We start from the raw sequence: 16,645 nt of genomic DNA, 5'->3' as shown, positions 1-16,645 counted from the left end.
TCTTTGTCCGGTGCTGTGAGATCATAGGTGGTACCAGCTGTCCTAGGGGAAGGGATTGGGTTGGAGGCAGCTCTCTACATAATCAGGTCCTATCTTTCTGTGAATGAAAACCCATTGGCATAGCAGGGGGGGTTGCTCTTTAAAGCTCCAAGCACCAGCTGGCCTTCATTGTGCATTTGCTGCTGCGCAAAGGCTCTCCGTTTATAACCCAGGATCTCCTGGATTTCAGATCCTGGCCAGCTCCAACCGCCCCCCCTCAGAAATTGTCTGGGCCTGCACTCGCCAATCCTTGCCCTTCTGTGCCAGCTGAGGTGCCCAGAATCCCCCCAGCCAGGTCTGACTTGCTTTCAGAGCACAAATGCTGCTAGTGTCGCGGGGATAACTCACAGCATCTTGTTTTTTGCTGTGTGCTGCTGGCATCTGGATCCTCTCTGCAGGGGTGAGGGTAATGCTGTGTTGTGGGAAGGCTAAAGACCTGGCAACAACAGCTAACCCAAATGACAAGCAGCAGAGCTGTAACTTTCTCCTGGTGCCTAGATCCTCTGGTACGTGGGCCCCTGACAAATCCACCATGCTGGCCTGCCCTCCCCCCCCCAGCGCCGGGCGACTTCCCCCCGGCCCCAGCAGAGATTGTATAGCAAATGCTAGAATGATACTTAGCTCTTCTTCCACACACAGATCTAGTGCTCGGGACATATAATTCCCCCTTCACCAGCTGGGGAAATGAGGTGAGGAGACATGCCCGAGGTCATGCAGCCAGTCTGTGGCAGTGAGGAACACAGCTCAGGCCCCTTCAGCCCCACTCCAGTGAGCTTTCCCCTGGAACAGGGTGTCAGAGCCTGAGCCCATATGGCTACACAGCTCTTTCTAGTGCCACTGCACAGGCCTGAAAACCTGGGCTCTGAAACTCTCTGTTGTAGGCTTCTCCTTGCTTTACAGCCATACCCTGTTTGGGTGGAGAACCGAGACAAAGAGGGGTCAAAGAACATTCCCCAGGTCACACAGGGAGCCCATGGCAGGGCATGGAATTGAACCTCAATCTCCTGAGACCCAGTGCCAGACCTTAGCCACAAGAGCATCCATTCTGCTGGACAAGAGCATGGGTGTGGGCATGGTCCACTGCCCCCTGCAGGATGGAATCATATGTGCTCGGACAGCTGCTCACTGAAGGCTGCCCTTAGTAAAGATGCTCCTCTGGTGCTAACACCAATGCCTTTCCAAACAGCCTTATTGTGGTGTCCCAACATTCACTGTTTGGTAAGTAGCCACCTCTTCCTCCTTGCTCTCTGTCCCACCTCAGCACAATGAGGGTGACCTCAATCAGATTCTGAAGCAAAGCATTGTGGGTGATGCTATGGAAATCCCCAGCCAGCTGAGACATTGCCACGGTTGAGTTCCTGCTCTCCCCTCTGCGAACAAGCTCTCCCTGACCCTCTGAGTTCCCTGCTGCCTATAGCACGGCTCACAGCCAGCCCCAGGGAGGGGCAGATGTGTGCAGAGTTGTACCAAGTCTGGCAGACCCCAGGAGAAAGCCCTGTCACAGGGCGCTTGCAACGTAGTCCACACTTCCAAACATAGCCAGGGACATGGTCCCTGCCCTGGGGAGCTGACAAACTGAAAAGCTGAGGGGAGAGGGAAAGGGGTGTAACATGCAGGCCGAGTGATCGCATGGACAGTCACTTGTGCTTGGGAGCTCTATAAAGTCATACACACTGAGCTCTTTGGGGGCAGGGACCACTGCTTTGCTCTGTGTTTGTACAGCACCTAGCACAATGGAGCCAGGGTTCCTTGGTGCTACCGTAATACCCCTAATAAATAATGTACAGTGTCTAGCACAATAGGGCCAGGGCTCCTTGGTGCTAACATAATACCCCTAATAAATAATGTACAGCACCTAGCACAATACACATCATATTAGCAAGAATACCTAAATTACATGCCCAGGTGCACACACACACACACTTCAGCCCTCCTGTGCCCCCCACCTGCCTGGAACTCCCTGCATCGGTCCTGGAGTCCTGACTCCTCTCCCAGTGCTTGACCTTTCCTTCTATGGAGGGGAGCAGCTGACTCACGAGGTGGATAAGTGCACTGGATATTGGCTACAGCCACGGCAGGCCTTGTGGGAGGGAGGGGGTTGTTGGGGGGATTTAAAGAAGCCAGCCAGCCTGGATTGGGGGGTGGGGGCTCCATGTATAGGGGGTGGCCTGGAAGGCAGCACGGCCACGGGGGTTGCAGACAAAGAGGGCAATGGGGCATCATGGACGGAGCTGATGAGATGGAGCCTGGGCAGATGAGCAGGGAGGGCAGAGCTCTGGAGCTGGCGATGGAGAAGGGGAGCCAGCAAAAGGATTAGAGGAGTGAGAGTGATGGCAAAGACCAGGACTGACATGGACAGAGTGGGTGGGAATTTAGACTGATGACAGGAGGGGCTGTTTCTGTACAACATGGGTGGGGAATTATCCAGCACAGTGGGTCTCTGTGCTCCTGCAGGGGCAGCCCTCCCCAGGCCCCAAAGAACTCCCCTAGTGGTTCATGAGGCTCCCCTCTGCCCAGCGCCACACAGGACAGCGGGTGCCAGGCAGTGTGTGTGGCAGGCCCACAGGCGTGGCAGCATATGGCGATGCCCCTGACCATGTCTCTGCCTTGCAGTGCGACGATGAGTGCTGGCTCGATCGAGCAGGAGCCGTCGCGCAAGCTGGCCTGCTGCGGAGTGCCCCTGATCACCGAGGACATGCAGTCGCTGGCCATCCGCACCCTCTCCGGCTCCGACATCAACAAGCACTATGACCTCATCCGCGAGCTCGGCAAGGGCACCTACGGCAAGGTGGACCTGGTGTCCCACAAAAGCACAGGTGAGGCCAGCTCGGCTCCTAGTGGCCAGGCCTGGGCATTTGGGCAGGCAGGGCTTGTTGGTAGCTTGGCGAGCCACGGGCTGGGAGCGGCTGGACGGGGAGGGGAGACACGGCTGGAGTGGAGGAACTGAGCAGCCATCTGAAATTCAGCCCAGACCTGTTAGCAGGTCAGGGAGTACAAGGATTCTTGTCCCTCCTGTTTGGCTTGGCGCCTGTCTGCTGCAGGCTGACTGATGCCCACTGGGAGTGGCTCACCTCGGGATATTTCCAGCCATGCCAGCTGCAGGAAGTGTCAGGCTCCTGTACCCCAGCTTAGGTTCAGCTCATGGGGGAGTGAGGAGTTGCTCAGACAGGGACCCCTGAAGCAGGCTGGGTCTCGACTCGTTATTGCCACATCCCCAGTCTAAGTCAAAGGGTATTGCTTGCAGAAATTGTACTTGCATGAGGGGTGCACTCCCCAACCCACAGCCAGGGGGCATCCAGCTACTGGGAGAGTAGCAGGTATGGCCTGTTGCTTGCCTCTTACCAGGGCCTGTGGCCACAGGGATCCGCTCTGTGTGCCATTCCACTGGCTTTTCCCTGACACACCCACAGTCCTCTGCCCCCGGTGAGCTGACAGGATAGGCATGGAGGTCTCCATGGTGGGCTGAGGCTGGGGCGGTCCCTTCTGTACAGCTCCCAGTGGACCAGGCTTGCTGCTTTGAGGCTGTTCTGTAGTTCTGGGTTGGGGGGGCAAAGCCCTTTGGGGAGGATGCCAGGTGCTCCTGTTAGTGTCCCTGCCCAGCTACTGGCCCCAGCCCCAGCAGAGCTGGTCAGGAATTTTTCAATGAAATGGTTTTCATCCAAACGGACACGTTTCCTGGGAAAGGGGCGTCGTCAATGAACTTCTCCACTCAAAACATTTTTGAAAAAAGAGTGTCAAACTCAACATGAAAAATTCTACCTTTCTGGTTCAAAACAACTTTTTGTTTAGAAATTTAAGCTAACAAGAGTTAAAAAGGTCTTGAAAAAATTGACAAAATGGGAATGAAACGATTCCACTGACCCGAATCAATTTTTTCCCCCAGACTTTCAGTTTGAACATTTTTTTGAGATTTCAACTCTTTGTTCTGATTTGGGATGGGAACATTTTTTAAAATCTTGAAAACGGACAGGAAAATCTCAGTCCTTGTGCTCAAAGGCCAGTGTCTCCTGCCCAGGCCTCTCCAGAGGTCCAGTGGGTGTGGGCCAGGTCATGACAAGCGCCACGTAGAGCTGGGTTGGTAGGGAGAGCAGCACCTGCTGGGACCTCACTGCTTGGATGGGTGGGGCCTGAGTCGGGGACCATGAATTTGGGAGCTCTTGTGGGAGCGTTGTGTCCCCCCCCAAACTCCTCACTGGTCTGGGAGGAGCCCTATGTTGCTGAGCCTTCTCCTGAGCCTTTTCCCCTGTAGGCACCAAAATGGCGCTGAAGTTCGTGAACAAGAGCAAGACGAAGCTGAAGAACTTCCTGCGGGAGTTCAGCATCACCAACACGCTCTCCTCCAGCCCCTTCATCATCAAGGTCTTCGACGTGGTCTTTGAGACTGAGGATTGCTATGTCTTCGCTCAGGAGTATGCGCCTGGCGGGGACCTCTTTGACATAATTCCGCCACAGGTACCAGCTAGGAAGCTTCCCTAGGCTACCTCTCTCCTGCCCCCGTGGAGTCTGAGCTTTAACACCCATGGCCCTCAACTGGGGCTGCCCCAGCTCCCCTGCACAACAGACCCCTTTCCTACACGAGAAGACCACCTTCTCCATTGACCCCCATCCTACCTCTGCTACTCAGAGACCTAAAGGCAGACTCTGTCCTCCAGCTGTGATCTCATGTGCTAAGCAAGGGTGCTGACTGGAGCCAGCAGATCAGGCTCAGGCCTGGCGGGTGCCTGAGTGCAATACTGCCACAGGAAAGCCCTGACATTCCCGTCTGAGAGCACCTGGGCCTGGTTCTCCTCTTGCTAGCACCTTGTGGGTCCTTTCTACTTGGGCAAGGTGAGAGTGAGTGGAGAGTTCTGAATTGGGAGCATCCCGAGTGTTAGTGGCTCCCGCATATACAGGGTGTTCAGTAGGTGGCACTCTTGCCCCCGACTCTGCAATCAGACCTCACCCCTGGGGGCAGCATGCCTTCAGATGAGACAAAGCTGAGCCCCTGGCCACTTGTGTCCTGTTAATGAGCCTGTAGCAATTTTCACAAGAGCAGGGCTGTTAAATACTAACTGGGGTCACTACAACCTTCCTGCTTATGCTTGCCCTGCAGTTGCAACTGGGTGCATTATGCATCACTTCCTGTCCTAAACCCTTGCCTAATGATGCTGTGCGCTGTTAAACTGCTGGCATGTCCCACCCCAGAGGGGGCCGCATTTCAGTGGCGGGTGAAGTGATTTGCAAAGTGCTTTGGGATCCTGAAAGGTGCTAGATGAAGATAAGAAATTAATGACTATGATTCATTATCCTTATGAAAGTAGGGAGGGTTCAACAGTGACCAGGGGTTCATAGCCACCTCCTGGGGCGAGCTAGCCCAATGGCACATATAGTACTGCTTGCTCTGATCATAAAACATTTCCCCTCTCTGCACTGAAGGAACAAGGCATGGGGGGGAGGAGGAATAAGCAGACAGAACTGAGAGAGAACCAAGGAGAAAGGATGACCAAAGAGTAGAAAGAGATCTCCCCAAATATAATTAGACATAATTGAATTGGAAGTGTAATGAAATCGTAATGTAAAGCAAATAAAGGAAAATGTGATTATACAGCTTCAGCAGGTGCTTTAGCAAAGACAAGAGACAGGGTGTATGTGTGGGGGAGTGGTGGGGGAGGGAGGTGAGTCCTTGAAATGCCCTCTCCTTTGTGACCCAGGATATTCTAGCCCCTGTGTGCCCCTCACCAGTCTGACCTTTGGAAGGCTGGCATTGGTGTCTGCAATTGGCCCAGGGATTCATACTAGCCTGGGTTCTGGCTAAGATCTCCCCTGGGGGATGCATTCTGGACTGGTTCCACCAGGCCTGCACTGGTCTCCAAGGTAGTGGTGAGCGGTAAGGACCTTGCCCCCTGGAGAAGAAGGGCAACTGTATCCCCACCCCTGCTGAACTCAACAGCCCTGCCCGAGTGGCTGGCAGTTCTTAACCAGCCACCTGATCACCTCTCAAGCCCTTGGTGTGTGGGAGGGAGGGAAACAGTTTGTTGGCTGCTATTTCAGGATGATGATGGTTTCCAAATTTCCGCCCAGCTTCTGCATTGCACATGGATAGGGACCCAAGGCAATGCTCATCAGAGACACTAGAGGTAGAGAAGGCCTTTTAAGTCACCTAGTCCATCCCCTCCCGACCCAGTGGCCAGTGTAGGGTTGTTCTCCAGGACCTTGGTCCCCCGGACCTCTCTGCCTTAGATATTTCTCCTGAAGCTCAGCCTAGACTTCCCTTTTGTCAGTCTCCTCCCTCTTACCCTGTCCAACCCCAGAGCACCCTAAGCAATTCCTCTCCCTGCTCCCACATGAACACCATGACCTCCTCTCCTCCCTTTCACACTGCCTTGGCCAAGCACCCTTCATATCTCTTCCTCAGCCAGCCCTTCCAGCTCCATCAGTCTTCTCAGCCATCTTCCTCCGGGCCCAGGGGATGCTCAACCCCGGCTCCACCCCAGACCTTGCTCCCACCCCACCCCTTCCCCCAAGCCTCCACCCCCACCCCGCCTCTTCCCGCCCCTGCCCCTTCCCCGCCTCTTCCCACACAGTTCTGCCTCCTCCCTCCAGCGTGCCCCATCCCTACTCCACCCTCTCCCTCCCAGCGCCTCCTGCACGATGCGATTCAGTGAAACAGATGATTGCGGCAGGCAGGAGGCACTGGGAGGGAGGGGGAGGCGCTGATGGGTGGGACAGCAGGCAGGTGGGAGGCCCTGTGAGGGGGAGCTGGCTGCCAGTGGGTGCTGAGCACCCACTAATTTTTTTCCATGGATGTTCCAGCCTTGGAGAACGCATGGAGTCGACGCCTCTGCCTCCTCCCAGGGTGTCGTGGTCTGTTGGGGATTAACAGGCACTAGAGAGAGACCCGAGAGGAGGAGAAGCTGAGGTGGATCTCCACTCATTTGCACTGGACTTGGCCTCTCTCAGGGAGAAGGTCCTCAACTGAGATCCTGCTGCCAATTGACTTCTGGGTCCAGCCCTGGGAGCAGGGGACCTTACCTGGGATTGGGGGGTGACAGTGGATGGGGGATGTGCCTGTAGAGGAGAGCCACGGCTCCATGTCACGGAGCAGGGAGGCTGAGCAGAATGTCCATGGTGCGGCCAGGTCTGGGCAGCTCGTTACCAGATACTGACCAGAGAAGAGCCACAAAGCTGTTTGGGGGGCAGGAAGGGCCCACTCTGGGACAGACCTCGGGGCGGGCAGTCATCCCCGCAGCGACCAGGAGCATGGGCATGTGCCATTTCGGAGTGACACACTTCCATCTGTGCGAGGCCACGTGGAGGCCTGGGGAAGGAGGAGCTTAAGCACTGATAAAGGAATTATAGTAGGACCTCCTTAATTCAAGCTCCTAAGGGGAGAATCTTTGTGTGACCTGAAATGTGCCAACAGGACGTGTCTGTGATGGGGCCCATACACCTTGTGAGGAGCCTGGCAGTCAGGGACAGTCCCCAGGAGAGCCAACCTGCTGTTAATCCATTCGCTTCTGTAGTTCTGTGGCTAAACCCCCAGTGCCTGCCTGTCCAACTCCACATGTGCTGGGTCGCAGCAGTGATGTGGAAATGCCCCCCCCCCGGCACCCCCATCCCCGTGCCCATTGCTAATGCACTGTGTCTGCCCTTGCAGGTGGGCCTCCCTGAGGACATGGTGAAGCGCTGTGTGCAGCAGCTGGGCCTGGCCCTGGACTACGTGCACAGCAAGAACCTGGTGCACCGGGACATCAAGCCGGAGAACGTGCTGCTCTTTGACCGCGACTGCCGCCGGGTCAAGCTGGCCGATTTCGGCATGACCCGCAAGGTGGGCTGCCGGGTGAAGCGCATCAGCGGCACCATACCCTACACGGCGCCCGAGGTATGCCAGGCCGGCCGGGCCGAGGGCTTCGCGGTGGACACCAGCATCGACGTGTGGGCCTTCGGGGTGCTCATCTTCTGCGTCCTGACCGGCAACTTCCCCTGGGAGGCAGCCGCTGCCTCGGACACCTTCTTTGAGGAATTTGTGCGGTGGCAGAAGGGGCGCCTGGCAGGCCTGCCATCCCAATGGCGGCGCTTCACAGACAATGCCCTGCGCATGTTCCAGCGTCTCCTGGCCCTGGACCCCGAGAAGCGCTGCCCCGTCAAGGAGGTCTTCTACTTCATCAAGTACGACCTGATGTCGGAGGTGCGCCGCCGGCCCTCCTACCGCTCCCGCAAGCATGCCGGAGATAAGCTCTCCGCCGGCCCCCATCGCCATGAGACGCCCAGCTCCTGCACCCCCACCCCGCTCAAGAGAACCATCCTGACGGAAGGCAGCGGCCCCCGGCTCTCCGCCTCCGAGCCAGGCCTGTCCTCCCCGGGGGGAGCTAGCCGGACGGACGGGCGGCAGGACAAAGGCAAAGGGCAGATGGTCTTGGCCACAGCAATAGAAATTTGTGTCTGATGAGGGCTCAGCGGGAATGAGGGGGCAGCTGGTCATCATGACGCTGCTCCGCTCTGTACAGCCTGCAACAATGATGTCAGCACCCCTGCCTCCCCGCCCCACTGGCGAATGGGGTTCAGGGGGGAGGGGATTCCTTTTTTGTGTGAAAAGGGACCAGGAGCCATGTCTCCCGAAGCAAAAAATACTCACACTGCTAGTACTCACTGATACCGAGGCTGCGACGTATAGCTAACCCCTGGAGGAAAGGCCAGAGTGCAGACATAGAGCCAGGCAGAAAGGCCCCGGCTTGGTGGCCGGGAAGGACCCTGTGTGGCATGGTGGCCCCTCCCCCTCACGTCTTCCATGATTGGGCTGGGGGCTGCTTCCCCGGGCACTCTGCACTGCGCCCCCCCTTTGTCAGTGGGGCATGGGAGGAGCTCTGAGGCTCTTCCCATTGTTGGGGGTGGGCAGGGACTTTCACAGGGATGATAGCGGGAAGACACAGGGGTGCGGGAAGGAGGGAATCGGCACCCAGTCTTGGACAAACGGATGGGTGACCATCTTGTGAGCAGCAGGGGCTCAGCAGGGATGTCACAGCCATCGGGCGTGTGGGTGGGGTGGGGGGTAGGATGGTGGGGGGGGTGGTTTGTAGTTAATAAGCAACAAGGCTGCAGCAGGTGTGTGGTTCTGGGGGTCACCGGGAACCCCTATCACTGTCAAGGCTTGATGTGCGAATTGGTGCATTGTTCCCTGGGGCAGGGTGGGTGCTGGGGCTCTGAGCAGGGCTCTTGCTACAGGATACCGGTAAGAGAGCATGGGGCCAGCACTGTCCAGCGGGCACTGCAGCAGCTTTGCCCTCCACAGCTGCCCGCTGTCGCTCTTTCGTTGGCTCTTTGTGTCTGTGCTCAGGCCCGGGGGCCCTCCTGTGATTTCCCTGGGGGGAAGGGGCGGGGGGGCTGGCAGGGTGGACTCGTGGGGTTTGAGGGGAAGGCTCATGAGCCCAGTCTGTGGAGGAGGCCTTTGGAGAGATTGTGGGGAGCAGCGTGCACCAGCCTGTTTAATGCCAAGCAGGCTGGGGTCTGCCCCTTTTGCCTCATCCTTGTCCCCCACTGCCATCCTGCTTGGAGGGTGGCCTGTGGTGGGGAGCAGGAGATAAAGAGGAAACCAATAAGCCTGGTTGAGCCACTGACCCTGTCTGTAAAGGGGGTGTTCTCAGGGCCAGTTCTCTGACAGCCTGAGCCCAGCCATGCCCAGGGCACTTCCCCCAGGGGTGGGGACTCGGGCAGCCCCAGCTCCTGCTGGTCCCCTCCTTGCTGAGGGATCCTGAGGGAATGCCTCTCCCTGCCAGTGGGGGAAGCAAGTGCTAAATGTAGCAAATGTCGGTGTGTTCCATGTGTCACTGTGTGTCGGGCCGGCTGGGCCCGGCTGTTGTCACCATCACCCTTCCCAGGGAACAGCCTCTCCCTGTCCCTGACCCCAGTGGGTCAGCTGGGCACTGGGACCCATATGGGGAGCAAGGGGGCATAGAGCATGATGTCTTGTGAGGAGCAGAGATCTAACCCATTTGGTTTTAACTGGAGGGACGTGGGCAGCAGGAGAGCCGCCATCAGGCTCCGGATCCCCTGCTCCGTGGGGTTTCTTGTGGCTGCAGTGGTTAGAAAGGCTCTCATCAGCATGCAGTGCCAGGCCATATGGGGCTGGGGCTTGGATGGCAGGGGCCTGGGAAGGGATGCTCACAGATACCCCTGATGAGCTTGGCCTGGCACCTGCTTCCTGGGCTGGACGGCTCTTGCTTGCCGTCAATGGGACTCCCTGGGGAGGAGGTGCATGCTGGTGGAAGGCGTAGGAGACAGGTGAGGTCAGCCTGAAAAAACCAGCTGGCGGGGTTGCCCAAGGCAAACCAGTAGGCATTGGCGTGGGGGTTGGCACAGCACCCACTGCTTAGATGGATGCATTGGAGCCAAACCCCAAATGGTGGCCAGAAAGGAAAGCTATTAACTGCCCACAAAGTCTGGCCAGTTGCCACGACAAGCTGAAGGCAACGGGGTGCTGGAGAGAAGAGATGGAAGGCAGTGGTGCTGTCGGGGCAGGCAAGAGCCCTGTGTCCAGGGTGCTCTGGATGACTCACCGTGCACTGCAGCCATACTGCACTGAGAGCGGCATGAAGGGCTGGGTGGGGCTGCAGGGAGGCAATGCCCTGGGTATGCCAGGCGCTGCTGTAACATGTGCCCCTGGGGAGTTGGGCTTTGCTGCTGAGCTTCCCTGGCCTCTAGAATGCCTCCACTTAGACCCAGCCCACACCCGAGCTGCTGGCCAGCTCCCAGCCCTAACCCTCCGTGCCCCACCAGCTCCACAGTGCGCCCTGTTCAGCCACTGTGATACTCTGTGCCAGCTTGCTCTCCCCTAGCCAGGGCACCGCTGGGAGCCCACTCACTGCCAACAGATGCCCATGGCAAGGCGGTTTGATGGAGGCACAGACATATCTAGGGCGGTAGCTTCAGTGGCTTGGGAACACGCAGGTGGAAATGACCCTCCCACCCCCAACATTGTCACCTCTTAACGTGAGCCTTCCACAGCCATGGGCTGAGTGGGGCAGCTGGCTGTGTTTCCCTGGCGTGCTGGAGCCTGCTAGCACCCCACCTGCCCAAAGCCTGTATGTAGCCCAGTGATGGGAGTTGAGCTTCATCTCCCAGCTGTGCTCAGCTGTTCTCTAGCTGTGGGATCAACCCGCCCAAGTACCTGCATTAGTGGGCTGTGTTGTGACAGGAGCAGGAGTTTGAGTGGCATCTGCTGATTCAGTTGGTCCCAGCTCGGTCACTGGCAGGCAAGGTTTGCAAACCTCAGTGTGGCCAAAGGATGGTGGGGAGTCCCCAGTCCCATGGTAGTGGCAGGGTGCCACCGGCAGGCCCAGGGCAACTGCACTGCCAGAGCATACCGGGAGACTGACCTGTGACAAGCAGGGTCGCACTGAGATGGGAGGGTGCAGGTAGGAGGTGTCTGAGAGCTGGGAGATGTTTGTGCATGTAATGGGAGGTATGTATGTGATGGGAGAGGTGTGTGTGTGAGAGAGAGAGAGAAACGTGTGAGGTTGGAGTATGTGTGAGAGAGACAGAGAGGTGTGTGTGTGAGTGAGAAAGATGGGAGGGTGAAGAGAGGGAGAGGATGTGAGGTGTGTGTGTGGGAGATGGGAGGTGTGTGTGAGAGAGAGATGGGAGGGGTGTGTGTGTGTGAGAGAGACAGGAGGGTGTGTGTGAGAGAGATGGGCATGTATGTGAGCGAGAAAGAGATGGGCAGGTGTGTGTGCATGAGAGAGATGGGTGTGTGTGAGAAATGGGAGGGTGTGTGTGTGAGACACAGGACAGAGAGGTGGTGTGTGTGTGTGTAAGAGAGAGAGAGAGAGATGGGAGGGTGTGTGTGTGTGTGTGAACGAGAGGTGGACATGTGTGTGTGTGAGAGATGGGTGGGTGGGTGTGAGGGGGAGGGATGGATATAAGCACTTCTCTGATCTGTTGTTGAATCAGACTTGGAGGCCAGAGTTGCCTTCACAATGGGCAAGTTGGGGAAGGGCCTTAGCAGGTCCAATCAGTAACTAACCACCCCAGGGATGCATAGGGAACCTGCCTGGCTGGTTCTGGAGCAAGGGGGCTGAATGCCCAGCCCAGAGCCTTGGTGAGGGATCGAATTAACACAGTGTGGGTGCTTCAGAGCCAGAGAGGTCCTGTAGGCGTTGGGGGGGTCCGGGGGGAGGGGCAGGAAAGCAGTTCATTGCAGAGTCCTAGGCCGTACACAAACATGGGTCCCAGGCCCTGAGGGGGTGTCTGGGGCTTCTGCCAGGAGGTGTCCACAGGGTCAGCTCAGCTGCCTACCACAGACTCACGTCTGCTGTCTCCCAGCTCCGGCCCCGAGCAGAGGGTCCTCAGGATACTGGAAGAACAAGGCATATGGGCTCTTTCCCAATCAAGGGCATGCACCAAAGGGATTTCCTCCTGAGCTCAGGGACTATAGGTCCCTGCCATCCCACAGTGGGGCTTCACTTGCCCCCATGACCTCCCATGCACCTACCCCACCTGCACCTCAGGGCAGATCTTCCCTGCAGAGCTAACACTGGCGACAGACGGGGTGTTCTCACTGCCCAGACTCTCCTAGCCCGGTGTGAACAGCCACTGCAAAGCCAGATGCAGCTACGTCTGGTGCTGCGCTCGCTGTATGTGTCGGTAGGGCTTCTGCGGTGGCCCATCCCATGGTGCTTTGCACTGCAGCGAGCTGAGCCACTGTCTATGATGCTTTCCCAGTGAATTGTGGGGAACCTGTCTGCCCTTCTGGGCACATGAGGGGAAGGGGGTGGGATGGTCGTTGGAGGACTAGCAGAACATGAGTGGTTTAGCTGCAGTCCTCACTGCAAAGTGGGCGGGTTACCAGTCCAAGCATAATCAGCACCCAGGTTTTAGCTTATAGCCCAGGCCAGCTAGCCCAACTGTAAAGCACCATCAGGCTTGTGTGGGGAAGGGCGGGTGAGGCGAGTAGGTGCCTGGGTTAGCACTGCAGCAAAGACAGACCCCTGTCGAGCATCTGGCTTGTCCCCCTTGCCTGTGGCTTGCAGTGTGGGCACAAACAGGGTCAGTCCTGCCACCCGGCTGGCTGAGGGCCGGACACTGTTGGGGCTTTAGTGGCACAGAGCTGTGCTGTCCACCTTTCTGTCCCCCCCTCCCTGCCCTGTCCCAGACTCCCCAGGGCTGGCTGCACTCCCCAGGGGCTGTAGCAGGGGCCATTTCAGGGGAGGGGAGTTGGACTGGCTGAGTGGAGGTGTTGCTCTGGCAAGCAGCTCCCGCCCCCCCAGCCCCGGCCTCTGGGCACGGCCCAACTCAGCACTGCACAAAGGGCTATCATGCTATTAAGCAGCAACAGCAGTTTACAAACAGACACCAGGAGGGCAGGCACAGTCCAAGCCCCCCTAATACGCAGGGGGCACCTGACAGCCAGTGCCACCGGACTTCAGCAGAAAGCGAGGGTGTGTCTTCTTATAACCATTGCCGGCCACAGCACACACCCAACCCTGGCCTCCTTCCCCACCACTGCTAGAGCACCATGGTGACTCCAGAACCTCTGGGTACAGTATCCAAGGGGCACCATGTCTGATAGCCCATTGCTCCGTCCCTTGGCAGGACTGATCCACTCAAACAACTACCTATCCATGGTGAGGAAGGGACAGCATCTGAGAGGCTTCTCCCACCCTTCAGACTAGCAGCCTGCTGACCCCTGGATCTTCCTTTGTGTCACCAATCCCGTCCATCTGTCCTCTTCCCGCATCCCCACCATTACAACACCCAGCGTCGCCCCTCCTTCTCAGCAGTCCACGTTTTGGGGGAATGCAACCTGTTTGCCCTCCTGTTTAGGTGTCACCCCGTGCTTTGGGGAAGACCAGGGCTCGAGTATTTTTTAGAGGTAGCATTGCACAGATTTAGATAATAGAGCCGCAATTTCTCCTTTTTGCCTTAGGTCCCTCAATGTCCTTGATCTTTCGTGCAATAATGTAGATAAGGAATAAGAACACCACATAGAACTTTTTTTATTTTTCCGGTTGGTTTGTTGATTTTCAGGGTGTGCGTGAGATATTTTTTCTGTTGCATTGTTGTTATTAGGTTGTCGAGGGGGGGTAATTCCTTTGTCTGTCAGGTTTTGGGTATTCTTCCTGTAGGAGAGATTATAGTGTCACAGGTGTTACCTCAGTTACTGTCACTGTTAAAAAGAAAAGAAAAATTAAAAAATGACAAAAAAACAACAAAATGGATATATTTAAAAAAAAAAAAGCAAAACCTCTCAATGGACGTGAAGGCCTTTTTAAAATAAAATAAAATAAAAGTGATTCTCTGTTGTAACAATGCAGTGATGTTTCCCCCAGGGCTGTCCCATTTGAAGGGAGGGGGCTGGATCTTCGTCAGCTCAAAAAGTGCTGAGTGTATTGGCTGCTTTCTGGAAGGGCTGAAGCTTGTGTTTTGACTCTTGGTCCAAAAAGGGGCTGTGATTTTTTTTTTTTTTTTGCAAACATTTTGCCTTGGGTTTTTTTCAGTGAAAGTTGAAATGTCAGCCTAAAAAGTTGAATTTTCCAACCAGCTCTTCTGACAACCTCCCTAAGTCTCGTGGCATCGCTCAGAGGAGAGTGGAATGAATGCATGTGGTGCAGAGAACAAACACTGTTACTACATACATTACACACCTGCTCATGCAGACCTTGGACTAGAATCCAATTCCTCAGCTCCACTGCACAGACGCCACTTGAGTTAGAGAAGGTCTCCCATAACTGGCAAATGATCAGCCGCTTATCCAGACTGGCCAGCGCCTGACCATCCAGCTAGAGGTGTCCCTGGAACAGTCTTTCTGGTCAAATTCCCAGTCCAGCCCAAAATATCCCAAGAAGAGCTTGTCCTTTGGCTCCCTTGCAGATTGAGTGCAGTACATGAGGCTGGCAGCCAGTGATTGGCCTGGTATCACACCAGAGCAGCTCAATGGCCAATCTAGCCCTGCATCCTGGCTGCTAAAAGCTTTGAAGCAAGGTGTCAGTTCCCTCTTTCATAAGGCACCAAGCTGTGCAGTCGTATCGCACCGGAGAAAATTCTTCCTGACCCAAGCTGTTGTCCTAGACCATGAGGATTGAGAGCCCTTTTCATTTCAGTGTAGAGGAAGGATTGCAGGGAGAAGGCAGCTTCCGGGAGGACAGTCCATCCCTCCCCATATATGGGTTTCTCCAAGTCAGCACCCATTATCCCACCTGCTGCAAAGGTGGCCAAGCAGAGGACCAATCACTCCCTTCCCTGACCTCTGCTGCAGCCCTTATTGCAGTGCTCTGATTGGTGGGGTGACAATAATCCAGAGGCCTTTGCTTCTTTTTTGGGCAACACCAAGATGAAGAAGGTGTCTCTTACTCTTCTCCCAGTCAGTGGGATAGTTCCACCCACTGTCCCTGGGCATCAGCGCTCCTAAGAGCTTGGATGTTCTCTGAGCTGAACCATCTTAGTGGTTTAGGTGGGGATTGGTCCTGCTTTGAGCAGGGGGTTGGACTAGATGACCCCCTTCCAACCCTGATATTCTATGATTCTATGATCTTTAGAGCAGAAACTAGGCTGGGAATCTCCCACAGGCAGACTGCCCCTGGTGAAAACCCCATTTCATCTGGTTGAGACTATGTTAGGGTGGCCAATTTGGGGGGGGGGGGGGGTAATAGGTGCCTCTATAAGACAAAGCCTTGAATATTGGGACTGTCCCTATAAAACTGGGACATCTGGTCACTCAGGGCCTAGACTATATGGATGCCACGAATATTCCCTTGGTGGGGGGCAGTTCAGCCCTTCACTTGGACAGCAAGCCTTGGAAAGTTGAGGAATTTTGGACAAAGGTTCCTGACATTATTTGATCTGAACCTGCTAAAGAAATCCATGCACTGAACCCCTCCACCCCTCCAGACATTCAGCATGCCAGCAACCACACCAAGAAACTCAGAGCAGGTAGGACCTTGACCTTGCTCCTTTTGAAGCCAACTGGCATTTGGCCATTGGCTTCCATGGGAGCTGGATAAGGCCCTTGCATGTGTTAAATGGACACAACTTACTGAGCAAGACTGACAGATACAAATGGATGGATCAGGAGATGGTGAGAGTAGATGTGACAGGCTGGACATCCCGTTTTCCCCAACTGACTCTGATCTGTACAGCAGCGTGGGCATCTCCTCCATCAGCTGTTTTTGTTGATCTCCCCATGAAGCATCACTGCATCCCGTTGGTTGTGTTGTGACTTAGCCTTGTGAACTGGTTGGGTGTATATACTCCGTTCTTGCACTGTGCGCCTGGAGAGGGGCGGTCACAGAATGAAAACGAGCAGACATGGTGCTGTCGTTGGATTTCTCCCGCCCCCTTCTGCAAAAGGGAAAACAAACAAACAAACAATCAAAAGAGTACATGTAGCTGTAAATTCTTTGGAGTTCTTTGACTTGTGAGCAGGAGGTTTTTAAATGTGTTATTTAATTCTATATTGAGGACAATTGCTATAAAATAAAGCCAAGGGGAAAACACACCAACAATCCATCCCAATAAGTGTTTTGAGTTTTTCCTGGGTTGGACGGGTTCCGTGGGGAGGGGGTGCATTCTGAGGGTGTGGGGGGTGTGTACGTGTATGTATTGGACACATGGGCAAATGGCCTCTTCCCCGTCA

The 16,645-nt window shown here is 55.7% G+C and overlaps 1 protein-coding gene across 2 annotated transcripts in view; it reads left to right on the top strand.

Moving 5' to 3' along the window:
• SBK1 (SH3 domain binding kinase 1) overlaps window positions 1-16,518 on the top strand; it is an 87,461-nt gene extending 70,943 nt beyond the window's left edge. For both annotated transcript variants that reach the window (XM_048866917.2, XM_048866916.2), the window contains exons 2-4: window positions 2,653-2,855; window positions 4,289-4,491; window positions 7,676-16,518. In XM_048866917.2, coding sequence (XP_048722874.1) covers window positions 2,653-2,855; window positions 4,289-4,491; window positions 7,676-8,464 — 1,195 coding nt within the window. In that variant the 3' untranslated portion in view covers window positions 8,465-16,518. The remainder of the gene's footprint in view (window positions 1-2,652; window positions 2,856-4,288; window positions 4,492-7,675) is intronic.
• Window positions 16,519-16,645: the final 127 nt, after the last annotated feature.

The sequence above is a fragment of the Caretta caretta genome, chromosome 10 (assembly GCF_965140235.1).
Source record: "Caretta caretta isolate rCarCar2 chromosome 10, rCarCar1.hap1, whole genome shotgun sequence".
Lineage (NCBI taxonomy): Eukaryota > Metazoa > Chordata > Testudines > Cheloniidae > Caretta > Caretta caretta.
Note: the sequence above shows the minus strand (reverse complement) of the source record. Positions and strands in the feature narration are given on the sequence as shown.